At 38.2% G+C, this 24,524-nt stretch overlaps 1 protein-coding gene across 7 annotated transcripts in view; it reads left to right on the forward strand.

Annotated features, from left to right (window-relative positions):
• The first annotated feature begins 3,900 nt into the window (after window positions 1-3,900).
• The window catches only part of SNX14 (sorting nexin 14), a 73,206-nt gene continuing 52,582 nt past the window's right edge, over window positions 3,901-24,524 (forward strand). For 3 of the 7 annotated variants that reach the window (XM_039221597.1, XM_039221600.1, XM_039221599.1), the window contains exons 1-4: window positions 4,274-4,556; window positions 19,663-19,783; window positions 21,382-21,458; window positions 21,541-21,619. In XM_039221597.1, coding sequence (XP_039077528.1) covers window positions 4,357-4,556; window positions 19,663-19,783; window positions 21,382-21,458; window positions 21,541-21,619 — 477 coding nt within the window. In that variant the 5' untranslated portion in view covers window positions 4,274-4,356. Of the gene's footprint in view, window positions 4,057-4,273; window positions 4,557-19,662; window positions 19,784-21,381; window positions 21,459-21,540; window positions 21,620-24,524 lie in introns of those variants that run through there. The other 4 variants (XM_039221598.1, XM_039221601.1, XM_039221602.1 and 1 more) reach the window with 3 other exon arrangements.

Genomic DNA, 24,524 nt, shown 5'->3' on the forward strand with positions numbered 1-24,524 from the left:
CCTGAAGTGAAGAAAGCACTTCTGTGGTTCCTTTAACAGATGTTGTATCCAGAGGTTGATGCACAGGAGATAAGTTGTGTGAAGAGGGTATTATGAAATGTAAAATTAAAGATAACATTACAACTGCCAGAGTAAAAATGTGAAACTTGATACTTTGAGACACAGTGGGGGAAAACGGGTTTAGAAATGCCAATCCTACTATAGGAGGCATCTGTGAGTGAAGGAGACTGAACTGGCTCCTAGAGGTTATGTGTATGTATTCATCTATCCTCTTCCAGATCCACTTACACCATGCAGATCATGGCCCTCAACAGTTAAAATTTGGTGTATATTCTGGGTTGTCAGAGATAAGTAGGCCAAATAACTGGGATTCAGGTATTTCAACATCTTTAAAGCTCCTGTACCAACATAAGCACTTTGTGTAGTGCTGGTGGAGTTGAGAGACTCAGGTTTAATTAGATGCATTTTAAATACTTAACATTGCCTACTGCTGTGTGACTTCTGAATATTAAGTGAAAGCAAAGAGATAAATCCTCACCTTTGCTCAAGTCATTGTCTTCCCAGACCCCCCACTAGTTGGAAATTTTTCTTTCCCATCACTTGTGATTTTTAAAAAAACTTACAACCTTTATATAAACTAATACATGCCCTGTATTCTACACTTTCATATGTGATATGTCTCCTCCACTAGATTGTAAGCCTTTGGAGGTCAGAAAAATGCACAGAAATCATTGTATCTGCCACCACATCTAGTATAGTGCCTTATATTTATTTTCTAATTCAATAAATATTCATTAAAATAATGGACATATTACTGGATTGTAGTATAATGTTTAAGCTATTTAGATGAATGCTTTATCAATTATGTTTTTACTTTTTATAGTTTGAAAATGTACCCTAGCATATATAGTAATTGTGGTATTTGTCAAAAAATTTACACATTTAATTGTACTGGCTCTCCACAGCTAATGTTAATCTGGAGCAGCACTGACCGTAGAAATATAATGTAAACCATATATGTAATTTTAAAATTACATTAGAAGTTTAATATAATTATAATGTAGCCATGTTCTAGAAATGGACATAGGATTAATTTTTTAGCCCATTATTGAGAATAACACTTATTTCAAAAATTTAATTTACATTCTTGTTTTCATGTTAAGTCTGTTGTCTGTTTTATACTTATAGCACATGTCTATTCAAACTAGCCACATTCTAAATGCTCAGTAGCCACATGATGGCCAGTGGCTACTGTATTGAACAGTGCAGGTCTAGAAGGGCTGGCAAAGAACCTTTTTGGACCTGTTTCCTATTAGATCATTGTCGTTTTAGGTTATTATACAAATAAAGGTAATTGATTTGGCTGCTTTTGTCACATTCAGAAATTAATAATGAGAAATTTTGTATTAATCATTGTATAAAGACATTAGTAGGTACTTTATGCCCAATTTAAATCTCTAAAACTTTTGAAGATGATCTCTTTTAGAGTTGAGGATGCAGAGGTTTAGGTAGATCAAGTTAACTTTGCTCAATGAAATTCTGCTAGTAGAAGGTGGAGCTGGTTTCAGAATTAGGATTGATTGTGGATATTCCATATTCTTGCTTCAAGTTCAAAACTTCTAATAAAAGTTTTTATTTTATTTGATGAAGTCTGTATCAACAGTAAAATTTTTTCTTTTTTTTTTTTTTAAGTTTATTTTCAGAGAGAGCGAGCACGCGTGCAAGAACTGAGGAGGGGGTGGAGAGAGAGAATCCCAAGTGGGTTCTGTGCTGTTGGTGCAGAGCCCAACTCGGGGCTTGATCTCATGAACTGTGATTTCATGACCTAAGCTAAAATCAAGAGTGGGATGCTCAACCAGCTGAGCCACCCAGGCACCTCAAATTTCTTTGTCTTGCTTTAGGTGTGGATTTTGTTTTTAAAGTTCATTTATTTGTTTTTTAATGTTTGTTTATTTTTGAAAGAGAATGAGAGTGCAAGTGGGGAGGGTAGAGAGAGAAGGATACAGAATCTGCAGTAAGCTCCAGGCTCTGGTGTCCACACAGAGCCCAATGCCGGTCTTGACCTCATGAACTATGAGATCATGGCTTGAACCGAAGTTAGAGACTTAACTGACTGAGCCACCCAGGCATTCCTTATTTATTTATTTATTTATTTATTTAGAGAGAATGAATCCCAAGTAGGCTCTGAGCTGTCAGCCCAGAGTCCGATGGGTTGGATCCCACAATCGTGAGATTATGACCTGAGCTGGGATGAGCCACCCAGGTGCCCCGAGGTGTGGATTTTCCTTATAGCAGAAATTTATTTTTAATTTTTCCTTTTCCTGAACATAATGTGAAAATTTAAATTGTCTAGTTAGGTTATCTCAAAATTGCCTCTAATAAGATCACATGGGAAAAGAGTCACCTTTAAGTTGGATGTTGTAAAGATGTCTAATTTGAAAATCAAATATTTTGTTTTTTAAGTTTTTTGGCTCTCAGTGCAAAGTTGAACAGTAAATTCAGAATGAGTCTTTAAGGAATTAAAATATTTAAACAAAGATTGGCAATATAACTTCCCAGAGAAGTTTAATAAACTAACTTGCACAAGTATTAAAGGACTGTACTCAAGTATACCCTAGGCCCTTGATACATGCAGATTAACTCAACATACACTTTTTATTTACATTTCAGTGTAGTCCTAGGATGTTTATATAAACAACGGGTTCTAGATAGTTCAAAGGCCACTAAAAGGCTGCAGAAGTGAAATTAATACACTAAATGTTTACTCATACCTCAAAACATTACAAAGAGCAATTATTTTCCAGTGATATTACGTGGCAGTTGAGAATTTAATCAGAAATGGTACAGCATGAGTAAATTGGTGATGTCAATTTAAAAAATACCTAATGATGAGAACCAGTAAAAGAGATACTTTTATATACTACTGTGGACTGGTAAATCATGCTAGGAAGAAATTTAACTTGACAGTATGTATCATGTTCTTACCCTTGAGCAAGTGTATTGATGTTGATCCTTAAGAATTTATTAGAAATGTGTATAAATTTAGGATAGAAAATGGTAATCATTGTAATGTCAATAAAACTAAATAGCATTGAAAGAATGGTTCAAGGACGGTACATTCTGAAGGAAAATAATGCACCGTTAAAAACGATCTTTGTATTTGGAGTAAAATGGAAAAATTATGAAACCGTACATACGCCATTTAAAAATATATAATTTCTGAATGTATCTGTTTCCGCACTTCGGATGGTAAGATCTTAAGGAGGAAAAAAATGAGAAGCAGCAGTGGAGCACCGGCTCTGGGGTTAGAACTGCTTCAAATCCCGGTTTTGCTAGCCTCCGTAATCTAGCTGTAAAATGGGAAAAACCGGAGTATCTACATCATGAGGTAAATGTTTCAAGGTTAAGTGAAAGTGTTTAGTGCACCATCTAAATACATTTTACTTGTCACTATGATGTCTTCTTGCATCTCTCCGACTGGCGGAAAAATCAAATATTAAATTTAGAAATGTGATGACTTAACTAAAGTGAAAGCTCAACAAGACCAAAGGAGTTTAACCTAACCTGCCAACTTGTCTTGTCCAAACACTCGGATTTTGATTAGGCCCACGAGGCCATGGTGACCCGAGCTCTACCTTGCCTGTGAGAGCGCAGAATATGCACTCGCAGGGATGACAGCCCGGTGGGTTTGACTCCCGAATTCCAGGGTTTACTCACGAGTCCTCTCCCACCCCCCCCGCCCGCCCCTCCGACCCCCAGCCAAACAAGGACTCCATTCTTTCCCTTGGGCGGAAAGGTCGGCCGGTCCCCACCCCGTGCTGAGCCTACGTTGAGGAGGCGGGGACCGCGACAACGCACTCCATCCCTCCGCCCGCTCGCGTCACAGAAACTACAGTCCCCAGCGGACCCCGCGAGCTCAGGATGTCCCGCAGGCAGGGCCCGGCGGCTGCGCGGGGCTGTAATTACCCCGCGCTCCCACACAACCTTCTCTCTCTCCTCCGCGATACAGGCGAAGGTTACTGAGTGCTGCAACTTTCCCCACGATTTCCAAAACAGGTCAGTAGTCGGTGAAGTCGGGCCCTCCTTCTGAGGCCCGCGCGCTGCCCTGGCCGGGAGGGAGGAGCTGCGGGACGCACTGGGTGTCCAAAGGGTGACGACCTCGGGCACGTCGTGCGGCAGTCCTTTGCCCGGCTGTGGGTGGTGCGTGGGGTGGGGGGGGGGGCGGTGTGGGGGTGGACGCGCACGCGCGGCGGGGCCTTGGGCGGGGCTTTGGGCGATTGCAGCCGGCGGACGGTCCGCCGGTCGGCGGCTGTGTGGGTAGCCGCCAGGCCGGCGGGGCGGAGACGCGGGAGGTTGATGCGGGTCGCCTCGACCGCGGCCTCACCCTGTAGCACAGCTTCAGCCATGCCAACGGAGATGGTGCCCTGGGTGCGGACGATGGGGGAGAAGCTGAAGCAGCGGCTGCGGCTGGACGTAGGACGCGAGATCTGCCGCCAGTACCCGCTGTTCTGCTTCCTGCTGCTCTGCCTCAGCGTCGCCTCCCTACTTCTCAACAGGTAACGCCGCAGCGGGGAGCTGGCGGGCGGCTGCTCAGTGAGCCGCGGGCGCAGGCCCGGGTTGTTTCACTGTGCGGAGACCGCCCGGGGTGCGTAGCTGCGGGACTTGCGGCCAGCTCCGAGGTCTGGGGACATGGGGCCTCGGGGAGCCGGGCGGAGCGTCCGGGCCCGGAAGTGCGAGCGGGGGTGGGGTGCCTTCAAGTGCCCCCTTTCCTGAGGCCCGGTCCTCTGAGACACCTGGCCCCGATTCTTACCTACTTTTTTCCTGTTTCTTATAACCTGGCCTTCCATCATCCCTGTTTTTCAGAGGAATGAAATCTATATGTACGTCCCAATTATAGACCTTGCAGGGGCGGTCCAGTCAGCTGACGGAAGAGGGTTCTCGGTCCTCTAGCAGCCGCAGTTTGAGGCCGACTCCCTTCGCTCTCACCGCGCGCCTGCGCGTACACCGCACGCACACAATCTTACAGCTGCTGCGCGCAAACTCGCACACAGCCTTAAAACCAAAGCATGCACACACGCACGCGGTGTCATAGCCGCAGCGCTCACAGTCGCGCACGCAGCCTTACAGCCACAGCGCGCGCACACCCAGACTTACAGCCGAAGCACACATAGTCTTACAGCCGAGGCGCGCGCGTGCGCACACAGCTTGCAGCCGAAGAGCGTACTTGGGTGTGCACACATACACACAGTCATGCAGCTGCAGCACGCGCGCGCCCCAGTCTTGTAGCTGAAGCTTTCTTCAAAGTGTGGTTGGTGAAAACGGATAATTGTAAAGATTTGTTGAATCAAAGTCAGGAAGTAAAAATAGTACCCGCCTTGACATTTCTAGAATATTTGAAAAGGGAAGACTGAAAGTTTAAAATGGGCAAATTCAGTTGACACTTTGAACTCGGAAGGTTCTGCCCCTGAAATAAGTTTGATTTCTTTCAGTTAGCTATTCCTACAAATGGTAGCGATGAAGTAGGCAGTAGAGGAGAACTTCAAATTATTTCCAGATTTACTCTTTGCGGAAAGAAGTCTGAGACACTTGTCAGCAACAGCACTACATGATGTTTTTTCTGATGTTTTTGAACATGAAAGCATCCTTACTCTTTATTTTGGGGTAGTTGATCCCCAAGGAGAGGAATGGGAAAACATTCACCAGGAATTGGTAATTTAATTTTGCTCTAAAGTAACCATTTCCTGTGACGGTTGGAGTTGAAATTTTTTCCCTAGTCATTTTGCTTTCTTTTTAGTGGGCTGTGGGTTTATGTAATATTAGGTTTATGTAACGATTGATATTTTACTGGAAAATGTGATTTGATTGTAATAGTAGGATGTTTGATTTTAGGAATTATAGAGGAAGGAGAATCCTTAACAGAGTGGAAGTGAATTAAGTACTTGCTTTCTGTCATCTGGAAGGTATTCTAAACTAGATTAACAGCTTGAATGTGAAAGATAGGTTAACTTTTTGTGATTTTTAAGTTTTGTCCAGGAATTCTTAACCTGTCTCCTTCAGTAGATGGGTCAGCTGAGGTGTCCAAAGTAGGACATGGAGGATCAGGTTGAACTAGATTTCTGAGGCTGCCTACTTATATAGCATCTTTTGTTCTATGTTTGTTAAGAAGTCACAGGATACCATTTGATCTGTACTCTGTATCTTTATTTGTATTAGTCAAAGAAAGAAAGGTGTAACACATAAATGTTATCTCTTGAGGGGCTGGATTTTTGAGTGCAATCGTTTTTTCATACGTTTTTTTTGGTATTTTCCTTTGTTATTGTTGAAACCAGCAAAAGTGATCTTAAACATAGAACTGCCTTTACAAAAGCATGGTTAGGTACCCTGTGGTGCGGAGGCTGGCTCATACCAGAGAGCATGGGACTCTTGATCTCAGTCTTAAGTTTAAGCCCTACATTGGGGTATAGTTTACTTAAAAATAAATAAGGAAATAAAATGAAAGAATGGTTAGGTCTCCTTTCAACAGGAAAAAGCCTTTGGAATGTTAAAGACAGTGTATATAGTGTGCTTTTTTTCCAGTGTATTGTGTGATTTTCGTTAAAATATGTGTGTACATTCATGGGGCACCTGGATGGCTCAGTCAGTTGACGTCTGACTCTTGGTTTCTGCTCAGGTCCTGATCTCAGTGTTCATGAGTTGGAGCCCCACGTTGGGCTCTTTGTTAATGTGGTGCAGAGCCTGCTTGGGATTCTCTCTGCTCTGCCCTGCCTCTCTCTCTCTCTCTCTCTCTCTCTCTCTCAAAATAAAAATTAAACTTAAACATTTTTAAAAAGTATGTGTGTACATTCATATGTACATATAAACATGTATGTTATGTAGGCTTTGGCTATCTCTGGAAGACTGTTACATAAGAAAATGTGGTCCCTTCTGGGGGTGGGGAATGCTAGGCATGTCTATTTAGAAATTAAAAAAAAAAATTGTGTGTATGTAAAATTTAAAAAATATCAGGGGCATAATGATGGAATTAGAAGAAATGAGAAGATATACTTAATGCATACCTTCAATAAGTGATCTCTACACAGGTATTTTACCAGTTTTTAGAAATAACTTTAAAAGAAATTTTCAGTTTAAAATCTTTAGTGGTTAGTATGGAGATTTGGAGCTTTATCTCTGTATAGTAAAACTTAGAATAATACTCTTTCAAAATTAACCTTTTCTCTTATAGCCTTGAAGATCTTTCAAAGTGTTATTTAGTATATAAATTTTTCTTTCAATAACAATTAATGTTATGAATGTTATCTGTGGAAAGATAAATAGATATAACTTTTAGCTATTGTGATTTGTGGGGGTAATAGTGTAACATTTTATATATTTCAAATTATTTGTGGTATCACCTTTATGGTATTGTTAGGGAAAAGTAGGAGCATAGATATAATTACCAATCATAGTATTGAGTATTTAAGTGTTATAATAAGGAATATTTTAAGTTAATGCTAGTAAAAATAATGGTAATAGGAGTAAGAGCTAACTAACACTTGTGAGTGTTTTGTTTGGCCCAGGTATTCTATTAAGGTTTTTTATAATTATTGAGGCAATTTATGGTTGTGTGTGAAAGTTTTGAAACTAAGCTTGACTGTAAGAATTTAATTCTGACTCCTTCATTTATCATATATATGACTCTGGATAAGTGACCTAACTTTTATCTGTCACAGTCCCCTTATCTGTAAAGTAGAGATACTACTAGTACTTACATTATATGATTATTTTGATGACTAAGTGGTTAATACATGGAAAGTGTTTAAATTGATGCTTAGCATGTAGAACATACTCTTATTAAATGTTAGCAGTTATTTTTTATCTCATTTATTCTAGCACCCCAGTAGACACCTTTTGTGAGTAACCTCAGTCACCATGGATCAGTTTTGCTTGTTTTTGAATTTCATATAAATGTAATTATGTGGTCCTCTTGTATCTGGTTTCTTTCTCTCTGTTTTTTTTGAGATTTATTCATACTGTTGTGTATACTTAAGACTTAAGTATTTAAGTCTCTTGTTATTGTGCGGTATTCCACTGGGAATATAACACAGTTTGTTTATCCGTTCTTCTATTGAAGGACATTTGACTTGTTTATAGTTTTTGGCCATTATGAATAATGGTATGAATATTTTTATATATATATTTATTTTGATAGACTTACTTATTTTGAGCATATGTTCATGAATGGAAATGCTTAGTCATAGTGTATGAATTTGTTTGACTTAAGTAGATACTGCCAGATGACTTTACAAAGTGGTTATAGTAATTTACAGTCCTGCCAAAACATTTGACTATTCTGTCTGATGTTGTTGTGGGTTTAATTAGTCATTTTAGTGAATGTATACTAGTACGTCATTGTAGTTTTAGTTAATTGTAGTTTGTTAGCTATAGTCATCATGTTATACATTACATCACTAGTACTTATTTTATTCCTGAAAGTTTGTACCTAATGACCAGCTCCCTCCAGTTTCCTCTCCCCTATGCTCCACCTCTTGTAGCCACAAGTCTCCTATCTTATTTATGATGGTTTTTTATTCCTTAAGATCTTAGATGTAAGTGAGATCATACACTATTTTTCTTTCTCTGTTTGACTTACTTCGCTTAGCATAATGCCTTTAAGGTCCATCCATATTGTCCCAAGTGGTAGGATTTCTTCATTTCTTATGGTCGAATAATATTCTTTTTGTGTATATATGCCACAGCTTCTTTTTCTATTCATTCCTTTTTTTTTTCTAAATGTTTTATTTATTTCTGAGAGAGAGAGACAGAGACAGTGCGAGTAGGGGAGGGTCAGAGAGAGAGGGAGACACAGAATCTGAAACAGGCTCCAGGCTCTGAGCTAGCTGTCAGCACAGAGCCTGACGTGGGGCTCGAACCCACGAACCGTGAGATCATGACCTGAGCCAAAGTCGGACGCTTAACTGACTGGGCCACCCAGGTGCCCCTGTCTATTCATTCTTTGATGGGCAGTTAGGTTGTTTCCATATCTTGGTTGGTATAAATAATTTTACTGTGAACATACAGGTGCAGATATCTTTTTGGGTTAGTGTTTTTGTTTCCTTTGAGTGTATTCTCAGAAGTGGAATTGCTGAATTATAAAATAGTTCTATTAATTTTTTGAAAATCCTCCAAACTTTTTCATAGTGGCTGTATCAATTTACATTCCCACCAACAGTACACAGAACCCTTGTTGCCTTTTCTCCACATTCTCACTAACATTTCTTATCTCTTGTCTTTTTGATTATGCCATTCTAACAGATGTGAGGTGATTTCTCATTGTGGATTTAATTTGCATTTCCCTGATGAGTAGTGATGTTGAGAAGTTTTTCATGTACCTGTTGGTATTTCTTATAACTAATTTGGAAATGTCTATTTAGGTCCTCTTGCATTATTATTATTATTATTATTATTATTATTATTATCTTTACAAGCAAAATGGATTTATTCAGGAATAACAGAACAATTGCAATTGCTATGGGAAACCAAAGAGAAGCCTGAAAAATCAAAGAAGAACGTTACTTAATAGAGAAAAGGAGGAAGATGGGAGGGGCTTTTAATAAAAGTCCGTTGGAAGAAAGGGAGACTGCAGGTGAAGATAGTTTCTCATTGCTTGAGTTGTGGTACATTCTTTCTTTTGAAAAAATATACAGGGGCGCCTGAGTGGCTCAGTCGGTTAAGCGTCCGGCTTCGGCTCAGGTCATGATCTCCTAGTTTGTGGGTTCTGGCCCTCCGTCGGGCCCTGTGCTGACAGCTCAGAGCCTGGAGCCTGTTTCAGATTCTGTGTGTCCCTCTGTCTCTGGCCATCCCCTGCTCATGCTCGCGCACTCTCTCTCTCTCTCTCAGAAATAAATAAAACATTAAAAAAAATATACAAATGTTTTTTATTATTTTTAAGATTTTTAAATTTTAATTAATCCAAGTTAGTTAGCATGTGTAATAATGATTTTAGGAGTAGAATTTAGTATCTCATAACTTAAATATAACACCCAGTGCTCATCTCAACAGGTGCCCTGCTTAATGACCATCACCTGTTAGCCCATTTCCCCCACTCCCAACACCTTTCTAGCAACCCTTAGTTTGTTCTCTGTGTTTGAGTCTCTTATAGTTTACCTCCCTCTCTTTATCTTATTTTTCCTTCTCTTTCCCATATGTTCCCATTGCTTTGTTTCTTAAATTCCACATTTAAGTGAAATCATATGATATTTATCTTTGACTTCGTTCGCTTAGCATAATACACTGTAGTTCAATCCACATTGTTGCAAATAGCAAGATTTTATTCTTTTTGATCATTGTGTAATATTCCTGTGTGTGTGTGTACATACCACATCTTCTTTATCCAATCATAATTCAATGGACATTTGGGCTCTTTCCATAATTTGGCTATTGTTGATAGTGTTGCTATAAACATTGGGGTGGATGTGCCCCTTTGAATCATAAGTTTTGTATTTTTAATGTTTTTTAGTGTTTGAATGGTTTTTAAAGTGGTTTTAAATTTTTAAGGAACCTCCACACTATTTTCTAGAGTGGCTGCACCAGTTTGCATTCCCACCAGCAATGCAAAAGGATTCCTCTTTTTCTGCCAACATATATTGTTGCCTGAGTATTGTAGCCATTCTGACAGGTGTGAGATGGTGTCTCACTGTGGTTTTGGTTTGTATTTCCCTGATGACGAGTGATGTCAAGCATTTTTTCATGTGTCTGTTAGCCATTTGGATGTCTTCTATGGAAAAGTGTCTGTTGATGTCTTTTGCCCATTTCTTCACAGGATTATTTGGTGTTTTGGATGTAGAGTTTGACAAGTTCTCTATAGATTTTGGATTCTAACCTTTTGTCTGATATGTCATTTGCAAGTATCTTCTCCCATTCTGTAGGTTGCCTTTTAGTTTTGTTGATTGTTTCCTTTGCTGTGCAAAAGCTTTTTATCTTGATGAGGTCCCAATAGTTCATTATTGCTTTTGTTTCTCTTGCCTCTGGAGACATGTCTAGTAAGAAGTTCTTACAGCTGAAGTCAAAGAGGTTATTGCCTGTTTTCTCCTCTAGGATTTGATGGTTTCTTGTCTTATATTTTAGATCTTTCATCCATTTTGAGTTTATTTTTGTGTGTGGTGTAAGAAGGTGGTCCAGGTTCATTCTTCAGCATGTTGCTGTCCAGTTTTCCCAACACCATTTGTTGAAGAGATGGTCTTTTTTCCAATGGATATTCTTACCTGCTTTGTCAAAGATGAGTTGGCCATAAACTTGTGGGTCCGTTTCTGGGTTCTCTATTCTGTTCCATTGATCTGTTTTTGTGCCAGTGCCATGCTGTCTTGATGATTACAGCTTTGTAATACAACTTGAAGTCTGGAATTGTGATGCCTCTAACTTTTCTTTTTTAATACTACCTTGGCTATTTGGGGTCTTTTCTGGTTCTGTACAAATTTTAGAATTGTTTGTTCTAGCTCTGTGAAGAATTCTGGGGTTATTTTGATTGAGATTGCACTGAATAGAGTTGTGGTATATTCTCATTGGCTGGGCTTGTTGCTGTATACACAAAATTTCTTCCCCTTGTTGGAATAGTAAGGTAAGCTTCTTCCTGATGGCAAGGTACATATCTTCATGTTGGGGTCTGAAATTAATGATGAGTGGTAGGGTATGAGAGATCCCTTTTGACCTTCTAGCTCCATATGAATTGGTGTTTTCTTTATTCAGTTTCGTATTTCCCTCCTTTTGATTAAGATCTTTCTCTGACAACATTGCTGATAAAGAGTCAAGTTTTCCATATTTAGTGGTTTTGCCTGTTGATGCCAGAAAAGACCTTTCAAGTTGTCATGTTCTACATCGGAGGGAAAATACATAACAGTTGAAAACCATCTAAGGCCATATTTTGGTAAAGAAGTTAGGAGGAAGAGCTCTTAGCCATTTCTTGTATAAAATCGACACCTTATCAAGGTTGTAAACACTGACAATCATCTTGAAGAACTGAGCTAGCATCACTTTATTGGATGTGTCATTTCTACAGAGTTTTGACATGCAGCAGGTCCTCTGCACGTTTTAAATTGGGTTATTTGTTGTTCTTGAGTTGTATGAATTATTTTATTTTTTTGGTGTTTATTTACTTTTTTGAGAGAGAGACCTGGAGTGTGAGTGGGGGAGGTGCAGAGAGAGAGGGAGAGACACAGAATCTGAAGCAGGCTCCAGTCTAAGCTGTCAGCATAGAGCCCGATACGGAACTTGAACCCACAACTTGTGAGATCATGACCTGAGCTGAAGTTGGCCGCTCAACCAGCGGAGCCACTCAGGTGCCCCTGAATTCTTTATATATTTTAGATATTAATGTCTTATCAGATATATGGTTTGCAAATATTTTTTTGCATTTCATAGGTTGTCCTTTTACTTCATTTATAGTTCTCTATTACATTTTTTAAAAATTTTATTAATTTTTTTTTTAATGTTTATTTCTGAGAGAGAGAGTGACTGTGAGGAGGGGAAGGTCAGAGAGAGAGGAAGACACAGAATCTGAAACAGGCTCCAGGCTCTGAGCTGGCTATCAGCTGAATATCATATGATTTCATTTAAATGTGGAATTTAAGAAACAAAACAATGGGAACATATGGGAAGAGAAGGAAAAGTGTCAGATAGTAAACATTTTAGGCTTTTGGGCTGCATCAGGTCTTTGTCCCATATTCATTTTTTTAGAACCTTTAAAAAATGTAAAAACTTCTCTTAGCTTGAGAGCTAAGGTGGGTGGCATTTGGCCCACATGCCATAGTTTGTTAACCCAGAACTAGGACACTCCTCATTGCCTGCTTTTCCCTCCATTGACATGTTGAAGAAACTGTCATTTTTTCACTTTTGCTAATAATTTTCTCATGGTGTCTTGGGTTTTTTGTTTGTTTTTGTTTTGTTTTGTAGACAAGGTGTTATAAGTTCAATCAGATTTAGATTTTTGTGTATGTGTGTGTGCAAGAATACTTTGATGATGCTGTGTACATCTCATGTCACATGAGAGGATAATTCCACATCAGATGGAGTTGCCTCACTTTTTGTGGATTTGGGTAGTGACAGCTAATACTTAGCCCAACAAACCTTCTCTTTGGTTTTTACCATTTAGTCCCTGAATGAGTTACTTCACTATAGGTTGCAACATGATGATATTCTCATATTTTTTATTCCATGTATATTTTAAAATTTGAATTATTCTTTTTCTTATTTTTTCTTCTAGAATTGCTTTACTTCATCTGTTAGGTTTATTAGTTACAATTTAGTACAGCTCAAATTGGAAAAGTAGGATAAGTATTTACTCTTTTAGCTTTATGTCAATTAAAAATCTTTTTTAATGTTTATTTATTTTAGAGAGAGAGAGAGATCGAGGAAGCGAGCAAGTAAGGGAGCGGCAGACAGAGAGAAAAAGACAACACACACAAATTCTTTTCTTTTAAATTAAAAAAAATTTTTTTAATGTTTTATTTATTTCTGAGAGAGAGAGAAAGACAGCATGAGCAGGAGAGGGTCAGAGAGAGAGAGGGAGACAGAATCTGAAACAGCGTCCAGGCTGTGAGCTAGCTGTCAGCACAGAGCCCAGCGCGGGGCTGGAACCCACAAACTGTGAGTTGATCATGACCTGAGCCAAAGTCAGACACCCAACTGACTGAGCCACCCAGGTGCCCCGACACACACAAATTCTGAAGCAGGCTCCAGGCTCTGAGCTGTCATTCCATAGCTTGAAGTGGGACCTGAACTCAGTAACTGTGAGATCATGACCTGAGCTGAAGTCAGACACTTAACCAGCTGAGCCACCCAGGAACCCCTAATTATCAATATTTAAAGTAATAATTGGTGCCCTAGTAATCTCCACTAGTATCCATTTAGAGATTTACTTACTTTATTATTGTTTCAAAAAAACTAGCTTATATTTTGTCATTTTTCTCATTGTTGTCTGCTTTATTGACTTCTGTTCTTCTCTTTATTGTTTTCTTCCTTTTTATGTGTTTGGATCCTGATTTTTCCCCAACTTTCTAAGTGTTTAGCTTGTTGGTTTTGGCATTTGTCTCTGATTAATGCAGGATTCCTCAACCTGTGCACTTTTGATAATTTGGGTTAGATGATTTTTTGTTGTTGGGGGGCTGGCATGTGCATTGTAGGATTTAGCAGCAGTGTTGGCCTCTAGCCATTTGATGTTAATAGTGCACTTTCCTTTCCCCTCTCCACACAGTTGTGACACATATACTGACAGATGTCCCCTGGGAGACAAAACACTCTGTTGAGAACCACAGGGATAATGCATTTAAAGATACAGATTTTGGGGACACCTGGGTGGCTCAGTTGGTTGAGCGTCTGACTTCAGCTCAGGTCATGATCTTGTAGTTTGTTGAGTTCGAGCGCCTGAACTGCTGCTGTCAGCACGGAGCCTGCTTGGAATCCTCTGTCTTCCTCTCTCTCCGTTTCTCCCCTGCTTATACTCTCTCTTTCTTTCTCTCTCTCAAAAAAATAAAAATAAAGATATATACTTTTTCTAAAATACCTTAGTTTTTGCTTGCTATAGTTATAGTCCATTCATTGTCTTTCAGTCTAAGTACAGGTCTATAATTCCTAATGTGTAATTCTGGAATCAGAAAGCTCTGAAGAAGTAACTTTTCCCCTAAGTTTGACACCAGTTCTATATGATAACAAAACCTGACCTGAACAGACATGAGACTATTTATAGTATTTATTTCTGACTTATTTCTTATAGTTCATATATTTTGCTGTAGAAATATTAGTATCTAATTATGGAGTATTGCATTAGATCTCATTTGAAGTGTTAAGTTATATATGAAATATGTACTATATAATTGTTCAAAAATCCTAAAAATTCTGAATTCTGAGTCATGACTTTCTAGGTGAAAATGATTTTTGGTAAGCAGCTATGGACAAGAATTTCATAATTTCCTCTTTGAAATACCTCTATGGAGTGCCTGGGTGGCTCAGTTCGTTAAGCATCTGACTTTGGCTCAGGTCATGATCTCACAGTTCATGAGTTCGAGCCCTACATTGGGCTCTGTCTATCCTGACAGCTCAGAGCCTGGAGCCTGCTTTGGATCCCTGTCTCCCTGCCTCTTTGCCCCTCCCCTGCTCACACTCTGTCTCTCTGTCTTTCTCTCAAAAATAAATAAACATTAAAAAAAATTAGAAATTTAGAAACTTGTATAATTTGGGTTAGTTTCCAAGATAAGGTTGTTTTTTTTTTTTTTAGGCTTGATGTCAAGTATGCTATTTTGGTTAGAGTGAATGAAGCTTTGGATAAAAGAATGGGAAGAGGGGTGCCTGTCTGGCTTAAGTCAGTAGAGCATGTGTCTTGATCTCAGAGCTGTGAGTTCAAGCCACATGTTGGGTGTAGAGATTACTTAAAAAAAAAAAAAAAAAGGAGGGGCACCTGGGTGGCTCAGTTGGTTAAGCATCCGACTTCAGCTCAGGTCATGATCTCACAGTTCATGAATTTGAGCCCCTCATTGGGGTCTCCACTGTCAGCACAGAGCCCACTTTGAGTCCTCTGTCTCCTTCTCTCTCTGCCCCTCCCCTGCTCATTGACCTACACAAACTCTCTCTCTCTTCTCTCTTCCCCCCCACCCAATAAATCTTAAAAAAAAAAAAAAAAGAAAGGAATTGGAAGCAATAAGAGTAGAAAGGTGAACTGGGGCCAGACTGAAAGGGACCATACAGGTTTAAAGGGTTTTTATTTTGTTCTGCCGCCAACATTAAGACCAAGCAATTCATTTGGTTTGGTGGCTCAGCCTCTGTTTCAGAACTTTTAGATATACTTGGTCACTGTCTATTAATAGGTAAGCACCTCTAATCGTCCATCTTCACTTCTTACGACTTGGTGCTGTATATTTCTCAATTCTGAGCTCCCAGGTCTTCTGTAATCCTTTCTATTCCATACTGTATTGGGGACATTGTCCCCAGTCAGAGAACTGGGATGGATGTGGAACTCACTGGTGTGCTTGATTACAGTCAGATTACAGTTCTGTACTACCTGTTGTCTAGTGCCTGGAAAAAGTTACTGCATATGTTTTGTCCTATTTTGTAGTTGTTTATGGTGGGAAGGCAAGTCTGGTACCAGTCATTCTTACAAGGAAGCAGAAGTCTCTTACTCCTCTGAAACATATGCCATTTGTCTGTTTTCTGATTGATTTCAATCTCCAGGTCATTTGTGTTCGTTTATAGATGACTTTGATTTGTGGCTTGTAGACTTTCTCTCCATTTCAAATCTTACCAGCATTCTAGGTGACTTCAGTGCTTGTGTGAATAACCAATCAAATAGTCTATCTTGAGGTGACTCCTCTTCAGCCTTCCATTTGGATTAACATACAGTGGCCTTGTTATCACCAGAAAGAGCTCTACCTCTGAAATCTTAGAAAGCAAGTATCCTTCTTGCTGACCATTGTCTACTTCTTGCATTCAATCAGGCACATTGTACCTGCTCCTTGACTTCTCAGCACCCTGATTCCTTTGCTTTCTTCCTGTTATTTCACTCCTGTTGTCACTTTCCTATGCAGTTTAGAGTTGGTCTGGTTTAGAATCCATGGTCCATCACTTTAACAACTGTCTTGCCAAAATCCTTAACTCCTTTCTGTGTACTCGCTTGATAAAATTAAAAGCTTGGATCAGTGATGCCGCTTGCTTTTTTAGTGTTTATATTTTGGATACTGAATGCTGCTGGAGAAAGTCCCAAATCTGTAAATTTAACTCTTCAGCTTCAGTACTGTCCAGCAGTTCCTCAGAACACCCTTGTCTTTTACTTTTCCTGAACAGCTATTTCAGAATTTCCCCAATCTGCCAGAACCTCTTATCTTACAACCTTTGACTTTTTCTCTGAGCATCTCTTATTTCACTTGGAGGCCACCTTACTGCTTTTAATCCTCACTGCTGAATCAACAGGTTTAACTGCATTCCCATCCATCTGTTCTTTCTGGTATTTGGGAAAAGATATCTTCCCCTCTTATAAGTATTTCTTCTATTTAGGCTCAATCACAACTACTGCTGTCTTCTCTAGGATGTTATTCAATTAGCTCTTCTCTCCTTCTTCTTTTTCTCTTATCTCCTTCTGTCCTGTCAACATTTAAATATGATTAGGTTTTACTAAACATTTTCTTTCACTCATTATCTCCCTCCAGCCACCACCTTAACCCATCATTCCTTTAGAAAGAGAATTATCCGTATTTACCAATTTTACTTTTTTACTTCTATTTCACTCTATAGTCCACTGTGGTCCTTTGCCATTCTATTAAGATTGCTTTTACCAGTTCATCATTGCCTTTTTTGTTGCTAAAACACTTAATTTTACGAATATTTGATCATGTTAACTACATTGTCACTGTTGATTGATTGATTGATTTTTACCTTGACAGCTTTTATTACTTGATCCTTGGTTTTCTTCTCAGCTCTTCTAATTACTAGATTCCTTTATAAATTTCTCTGGCTCTATTTATTTCTTAAATGTCTCTCTTCTTTTTTTCATTCTGTAGCTTTTCCCTTGGTCATTTTATTTATTCTCAGGACTTCAGTGACCTTTATGTGATAATCCCCAAAATCTTTTCCTTAGCCCATATTCTCTGCAGAGATATAAACTACCCAATATTTAACTGCTCATGAAGCATTTCTGCTTACCATATTTGAAGATACTTGAAATTTAATATGTCCAAAAAGAACTGATTTTTTACCAGTCTCTTCAGCTCACATAATCAACAACTCAGTCCTCTTAATTCTTCCTTTTAGGTGTTGCAGAACAATCAGCTTTTTATCTCTGTATAGGCTTTCCTCTTACTCCCATAGACTACTGCAGCTTTCTAATTAGCCTGCATGTTTCCAGTTTAGGCGGCTATCTCTGTATTGCAGCCAGGGTGGTATTTTGATTATACAATCTAGTGATAGTACTGTCCTTCATAAAACTTTTAAAAATTCCTAAAGTCTTTTTTTTTTTTTACATTTATTTATTTTTGAGAGACAGAGAGAGGCAAAGCACAAGTGGGGTCAGAGAGAGAGGGAGACACAGAATTCAAAGCAGGCTCCAGGCTCTGAGCCGTCAGCACAGAGCCCGAAACGGGGCTTGAACTCATGAACCATGAGATCACCCCTATGACCTGAGCCGAAGTCGGATGCTTAACCGAGTGAGCCACCCAGGTGCCCCAAAAATTTCTAAAATCTTCTTAAAACTCTTCATTGTCTCCTAGGTATTACTTGTGGTAGATGAGAGAAACTAAACTCACCCTAGGTTCGGCAAAGAGTGGAATCATTGGGAGGTTTTGTAAGTACAGAAAGAACTAGCGTGTAGCTAGGCCTCAGAGACACGTAAAACCAGGATTTAAAATGCAACCAATAATTTCTTCACTTCCCTTTTTCTCTTTCTGTGGACTAGCTTCATTCTCCTCTCATTACATAGTGATGTGTGGACTGAAGAACTAGCACCAAAGTTTGTACTTAATACAGTTATCAGTTAATAGATACAATGTGGAAATTGGAATTTGAACTGTGTTGTTGGGGGACTGGTGTTTCACAAAATTGTGCTAACGAAAATTTGTGCATATCAGGACTGTATAATATGAGGACTGCCTGTATTGAGACATATTAAGATGACTTATTTTATGACTCCATATCATCTGGCTTCTGCTTCTTTTTTTTTGTTTGTTTTTAATGTTTGTTTATTTTTGAGACAGAGAGAGCATGAGCAGGGGAGGGGCAGAGAGAGAGAGAGGGGAACGGAGGATCCAAAGTGGACTCTGCTGACAGCAGCAAACCTGATGTGGGACTTGAACTCATGAACCATGAAATCATGACCTGAGCCAAAGTGGGACTCTTAACTGATAGCTGCCCAGGCACCCCTGTTTCGTTTTTTTGTTTTTGTTTTTTAAGATTCATCTAAAAGCCACTTCCTCCTTGGAGCTGTGCTCAAATCTTAGTTCATGTAGTTTTCCCAGGTTTGAATTCCCCTGCCTCTTTCTAAGTCCCTCATTTCTCTACCCTATTCTTTTCTGTTGGGTTTCTGCTATGCTTTTAAGCTTTTCTGTAGATACTGCTTTCTTTGAAAAAAACTTGTCTGTCCTTTTAAATTTGGGTTATATATTCTGCCTGAGGTGTTCCCATATCATGTATGTTCTCTCTTTCATAATATAGAACACATGGTCACACTGTATTGTGCTCATTTATTTACCTGTTACATCTACTAGACTATGTTTTCCATGCATATAAAGATCATGGCAGTGCTAGAGCCTAGTACTCAGTAGCACAAAATAATAGGTAGTCAGTAAAGCTTTTTCTGATTTAATGAAAAAAAATTAGAATTTTGATGGAGTATGGATACTACCAATATTATTGAAAGGTATTTTGGAAAAATATAGGCTAGTCAGACATAACAACCTAGGTATAAAATTATGAAATATTGAAAATTTATTCTTTCTTATACTTTAAATGAAATGTATATTTGATAGCATGCATTCTATGCTCTATACTTATAGTTAAATAAACATATCACAGACATGATTGGAGATAGGTCATCAGTCTAATACGGTAGGTGCTTAATAACTACTTACTGAATCAATGATCCTTCATTGATTCCTATAACTTAAATTTTATACTTTTGTTTGGTCGTAATAATTATTTTCATTTATTTCTAAGGTATCTTCATGTTTTAATGATCTTCTGGTCATTTGTTGCTGGAGTTGTTACCTTCTATTGCTCATTGGGACCAGATTCTCTCTTACCAAATATATTTTTCACCATAAAATACAAACCCAAGGTAAAATTTATGTGTTCTTATTTTTAAAAGAGTCAGTATGTATTATCTGTTTTGTTTGGTATTTTTACTGAAAGCATATTAAAGCAGTGATTGAAAAAATCCATCTGCTATTATTTACTAGTGGAAGACATGAGAACATATTCAAAATGAAACTTATGTATGTGTATATTTTTGAAGGTATATAGTTCTATAGGGAGCTATAAAAAGAAAATATAAAATTCTCAAAAAGTTGAGATCCATAATTTTATTATATTTTATTTTTTAATATTTATTTGTTTTTGAGAGAGCAAGAGACAGAGTGTGAGCAGGGGAGGGGCAGAGGGAGAGGGAGATACAGAATCTGAAGCAGGCTTCAGGCTCTGAGCTGTCAGCACAGTTCATGAACTCAACGAGTGTGAGATCATGACCTGAGTTGAAGTTGGATGCTTAACCAACTGAGCCAGCCATGTGCCCCTAGATCCATAATTTTAGAGTGTTCTCTAACTGCATATTAACTATGAAAACAATAATTTAAGACAGAGGTTCCCAAAGTTGGTTTTACAATAGAATCACCTGAGGAATCTTTAAAATAGAGATTCCTAGGCCTTCTCACCAGATTTTGATGATAGTTGTTGGTTAGGGCCTTGTAATCAGTATTTGTTAAAGGCTTTTCAGGTGATTATGAGGCATAGACATAATTAGGGAACTCTGAATTAAATGATCTCACCCTGTTAGTTTCTTAAATGTTTTATTTGCTCCATAAAAAGAGACAGAAATAATTAGAAAGTTTGCTTAACCAAAATAATTTGTATGTCTGAAATTTCCTTAGGGTGGTAGTGTGCTAAATCTATGTTGAGTAGGCAAAGTCATTAATGTGTACATATCTTGAAGTCTTGCTTAATAATTCAAGTTGATTCAGTCTCTCTTTTTAGATTTGTTGATATTTCTACTCAAAAAAAAAAAAAAACCACAGGAAAGGAATGCCTCATATTTGAATATTTATTTTGAGAGAAAGAGACAGCATGTGCACATGTGTGCACGAGCAGGGTAGGGGCAGAAAGAGAATCCCAAGCAGGCTCCCATGCTTGGTGCAGAACTAGACATGAGGCTTGATCCCTGGACCGTGAGATCATGACCTGAGCCGAAAGCAAGAATGGGATGCCTAACCGATGGAACCTCCCAGGCGCCCCCAGTGATGTCCCATATTTGGTCAGAAAAATTCTTCTCTTTCTCCTAATTGGAGTTAAGGTTGTAGAGAAATAGAAAATAGTTTTTGCTTACTTTTTTTCAGTAGAATATCATTTTCAAATATAGATCGATTTTTCTTTTTTTAATAAGCGAACATGACAACTGACCTTAATTTTAAGCTTGGAAATTTGGCTTAGGTATTATAATGTATTTAATCAGGTATTTTTTCTTTTTTCTTTGGCAGTTTAGTTCAGCCAGCAGTGTTTATTACAAAGAATGATTTCAGTGTTAGAGCAGACAAGTGATAATTTTTTTAAAAATTTGCTGAATTTATACGTTGATTAATAAGCTTTTGAAAAGTTGATTCTCTTTAGTAAAGATTATGTGTAAAGTAAAGACAAATCTCTCCCCTTCCTCATTTCCCTTTTTAGCAGTTAGGACTTCAAGAATTATTTCCTCAAGGTCGTAGCTGTGCTGTTTGTGGTAAAGTGAAATGTAAACGACATAGGTAAGTTAAACATTTTTTTATCTGTTGATCCTTCCAGTTACCTTTTGGATTTCAAGCAGTTTAATTGTATGATTTTCTTTAGGCCTTCCTTACTACTTGAAAACTACCAGCCATGGCTAGATTTGAAAATTTCTTCCAAGGTCGATGCGTCTCTCTCAGAGGTAACTGATTGAATTAACATTGTCAAATATACTCAGGCAGAAAATATTAAATACCTATGGAAAATTTAGTCATGGAACATCTTAAAATTTGCTACCTAATCAATTTTTGACTAGGTAGTTGGTTATTATGAAATATGCAACTCAAATGGTAAGTTAGAAATGTTTTTGGATCCCATGTCTAATGTAAAATCTTTTTTTAAATGTTTTTATTTATTTCTGAGAGAGAGAGAGAGAGAGAGAGGGAGAGAGAGAGCGTGAGCAGGGGAGGTTCACAGAGAGAGGGAGGCACAGAATCCGAAACAGGCTCCAGGCTCTGAGCTAGCTGTCAGCACAGAGCCCGTCGCGGGGCTTGAACACACAAACTGTGAGATCATGACCAGAGCCGAAGTTGGACACGTAACCGACTGAGCCACCCAGGCGCCCCCGCCATGTCTAATGTAAATGGACATTTTAGCCAAAGAAAGCACTGTTTTACCTAGATATTATTTAACTTGTATAATAGAAGTCATCTTTGTAGTAAGGCAATACTATTTTGTAATTCCAAAAGGAGACCTGAGCTATAAGAAGCAAGTCTGTCCTGCTGAATTATGGTCCCAGTTTTGAAATTTGCTGAAGGGTAGAGCAGAGGACAGGATACTTATCACTCTTTCACCATAATGTAGGACTAGGAAGAATGCTTCCTTATCTTTGTTGCAGTCACATTTCATATGTACCTTTTTGATAACATACACATTTTAGTTATTTCTTTTAGAGACTTGTTTTCCTCATTGATCTGAGAAAGCAGTCAAGTCCTTGAAGGCAGAGAATGGTGTCCCATTTGTTCCCAGCACTAACTATAGTGCCAGATGTTTTGTTGGTAGTTGTTAGATATGTACTGAATTAAATTGAATGCTAATTAGTTGAAGAATAGCATTAGGCTTCTGAATCCTGTCTAATTATCTTTTTTTCCCCAATTTGTATCCTTTGGCTAAAAGTATGCTCCATAAATGCCAAACTGTTGGCAATTTTCTTTTTCATTTCTTCTGTAAGTCCTTTTTCATCTTCAAGATTCCTTGATTTAAGACTATGCTGTCTAGTATGGTAGCCACTAGCCACATGTGGCTGTTAATAAACAACTTGAAATATATTAGCCCAAATTGAGATGTGATTTTGAGCCTTTGTAAGAAAAAAGGAAGGTAAAATATCTTATTATATATTTTATTGATTATATGTTGAAATGATAATATTTTAGATATATTGGTCTACATAAAATATACCATAAAATTAATTTCACTTGTTTCTTTTTACTTTTTAAAAAATGTAGGTACTAGAAAATTTAGGATTACATATGTGGCTCACATTACATTTTTATTGGAGAGTGTTGATTTGATGAGGTCTGATGAAGATAACACCTCTAGCAAGAGTATTATTTGTGTCTTTCGCACTTCATTTCTTTAAAAAAAAAAAATGAACTTAAGGTGAAGCTTTTGGCTTACTACCTGGCACTTATTGGTGTTCACTAAATATTAGCTCCAACATTTAAAAACACTTCTTTGAGATTTTACTATAGGCAGGAACTGGACTTGGCTCCAGGAATGAAAGGAGAAATAAGATACGGTTCCTTTCTTCTAGGAACTTCAGTCTAGGATGGGAGGTAGACAGTATAAACAGGTAAATACAATATAATGTAAATGCAGGCAATAATGGAAGAAATGGTGCAATGTACATTATTAGTACAGAGGAAGAAATATGTAACTGTTGAGAAGGAAATCAGAAAGTATAACTAGAAGTTTGCCAGACTGATGGTGTGGAAAAGGGTATTTCATGATTTAGGAAGAGCTTTTGAAAGGAAAGAGGCTCTTAAACAAGGTGTTCAGTAAGCTGGAGGGCAAAATGAGGGAGGATGTGGGCAAAGAAGATACTGTATTCTAGCAGCTAATATTTATTGGTTACTTGGCTCTGTATTAGGCACTGTACTATTTACTTACATTATTTCTTGAAATCATACAACCTAGGTGCTATTATTGATGAATTTACCAAAACTGGGCTTTAGAGGGTTTTAATAACTTTCTTAAGTTCATAACTGCTTGGTAGCAGAACTCACTTTAAAAACCCATGTCTGGCTTAGTTCTTAACCAGTTTTTATATGGCCCTTTAGAAATCAGATCATCAAAAAACTAAAAGGGCTTTGCTGAAGGAGTTTAATTGATCATTGAAGCCAGTGATTTTTGAACTGTGTAACTGGAATTTTCAGATGTGATGCACAGGATACGGTGGGAGGTGAAAAGAAAATAAATGGTCACAGCAGCTGGCAGGCATCTTTCTCCCACCCCTTTAAAATTAGTGCACCTCCACTTTTCTTACTTTGATATATTGTGGTTTGATAAATTGAGGGTTTATACAGGGGGAGTAATATGTTCAAATGCATGTTTTAGATTAAGAGCTTTGTGGAGGGTAGAAGAAAGCTAGCTTGGAAGGAGGGAGACTAGTTTAGAGGCTATTGCTACAGTTAAGGGGTGAGAGAATGAGGACTGAACAATGGAACTGTAGAAAATACCTACTCAGGATGTAAAATCCGTAATATTTGGTGATTGGATGTGGTAAGACCAAATGTCTAATGGCAGACTTTCTAGTCTCCTATGTTATATCCCTATGTATTTATTTCTATGTATCTTATTTTCCCAATTGGTAATCACTAGTGCTTAGTTTTTCTAATAAAAAAAAATCAAATCTTGCCTTAATATTTAGAGAATCTGCAACCTTTTTTTACTGCTGCCAGAGAAGGAATATAGGCATATAGTCAGATTAGATATATTGTTTCATTCCCTCCCTACTGCTTTTAAAAGTTACTGCCTACTGTTGCAAGTCTTTTATTTTTTATTATTTTTTGAATCTTTTAGTTCTACATTTGCAATAGCCACATTTT

This window comes from Hyaena hyaena, unplaced genomic scaffold (assembly GCF_003009895.1).
Source record: "Hyaena hyaena isolate Hyena2069 unplaced genomic scaffold, ASM300989v1 scaffold_995, whole genome shotgun sequence".
NCBI classification, from domain to species: Eukaryota; Metazoa; Chordata; class Mammalia; order Carnivora; family Hyaenidae; genus Hyaena; species Hyaena hyaena.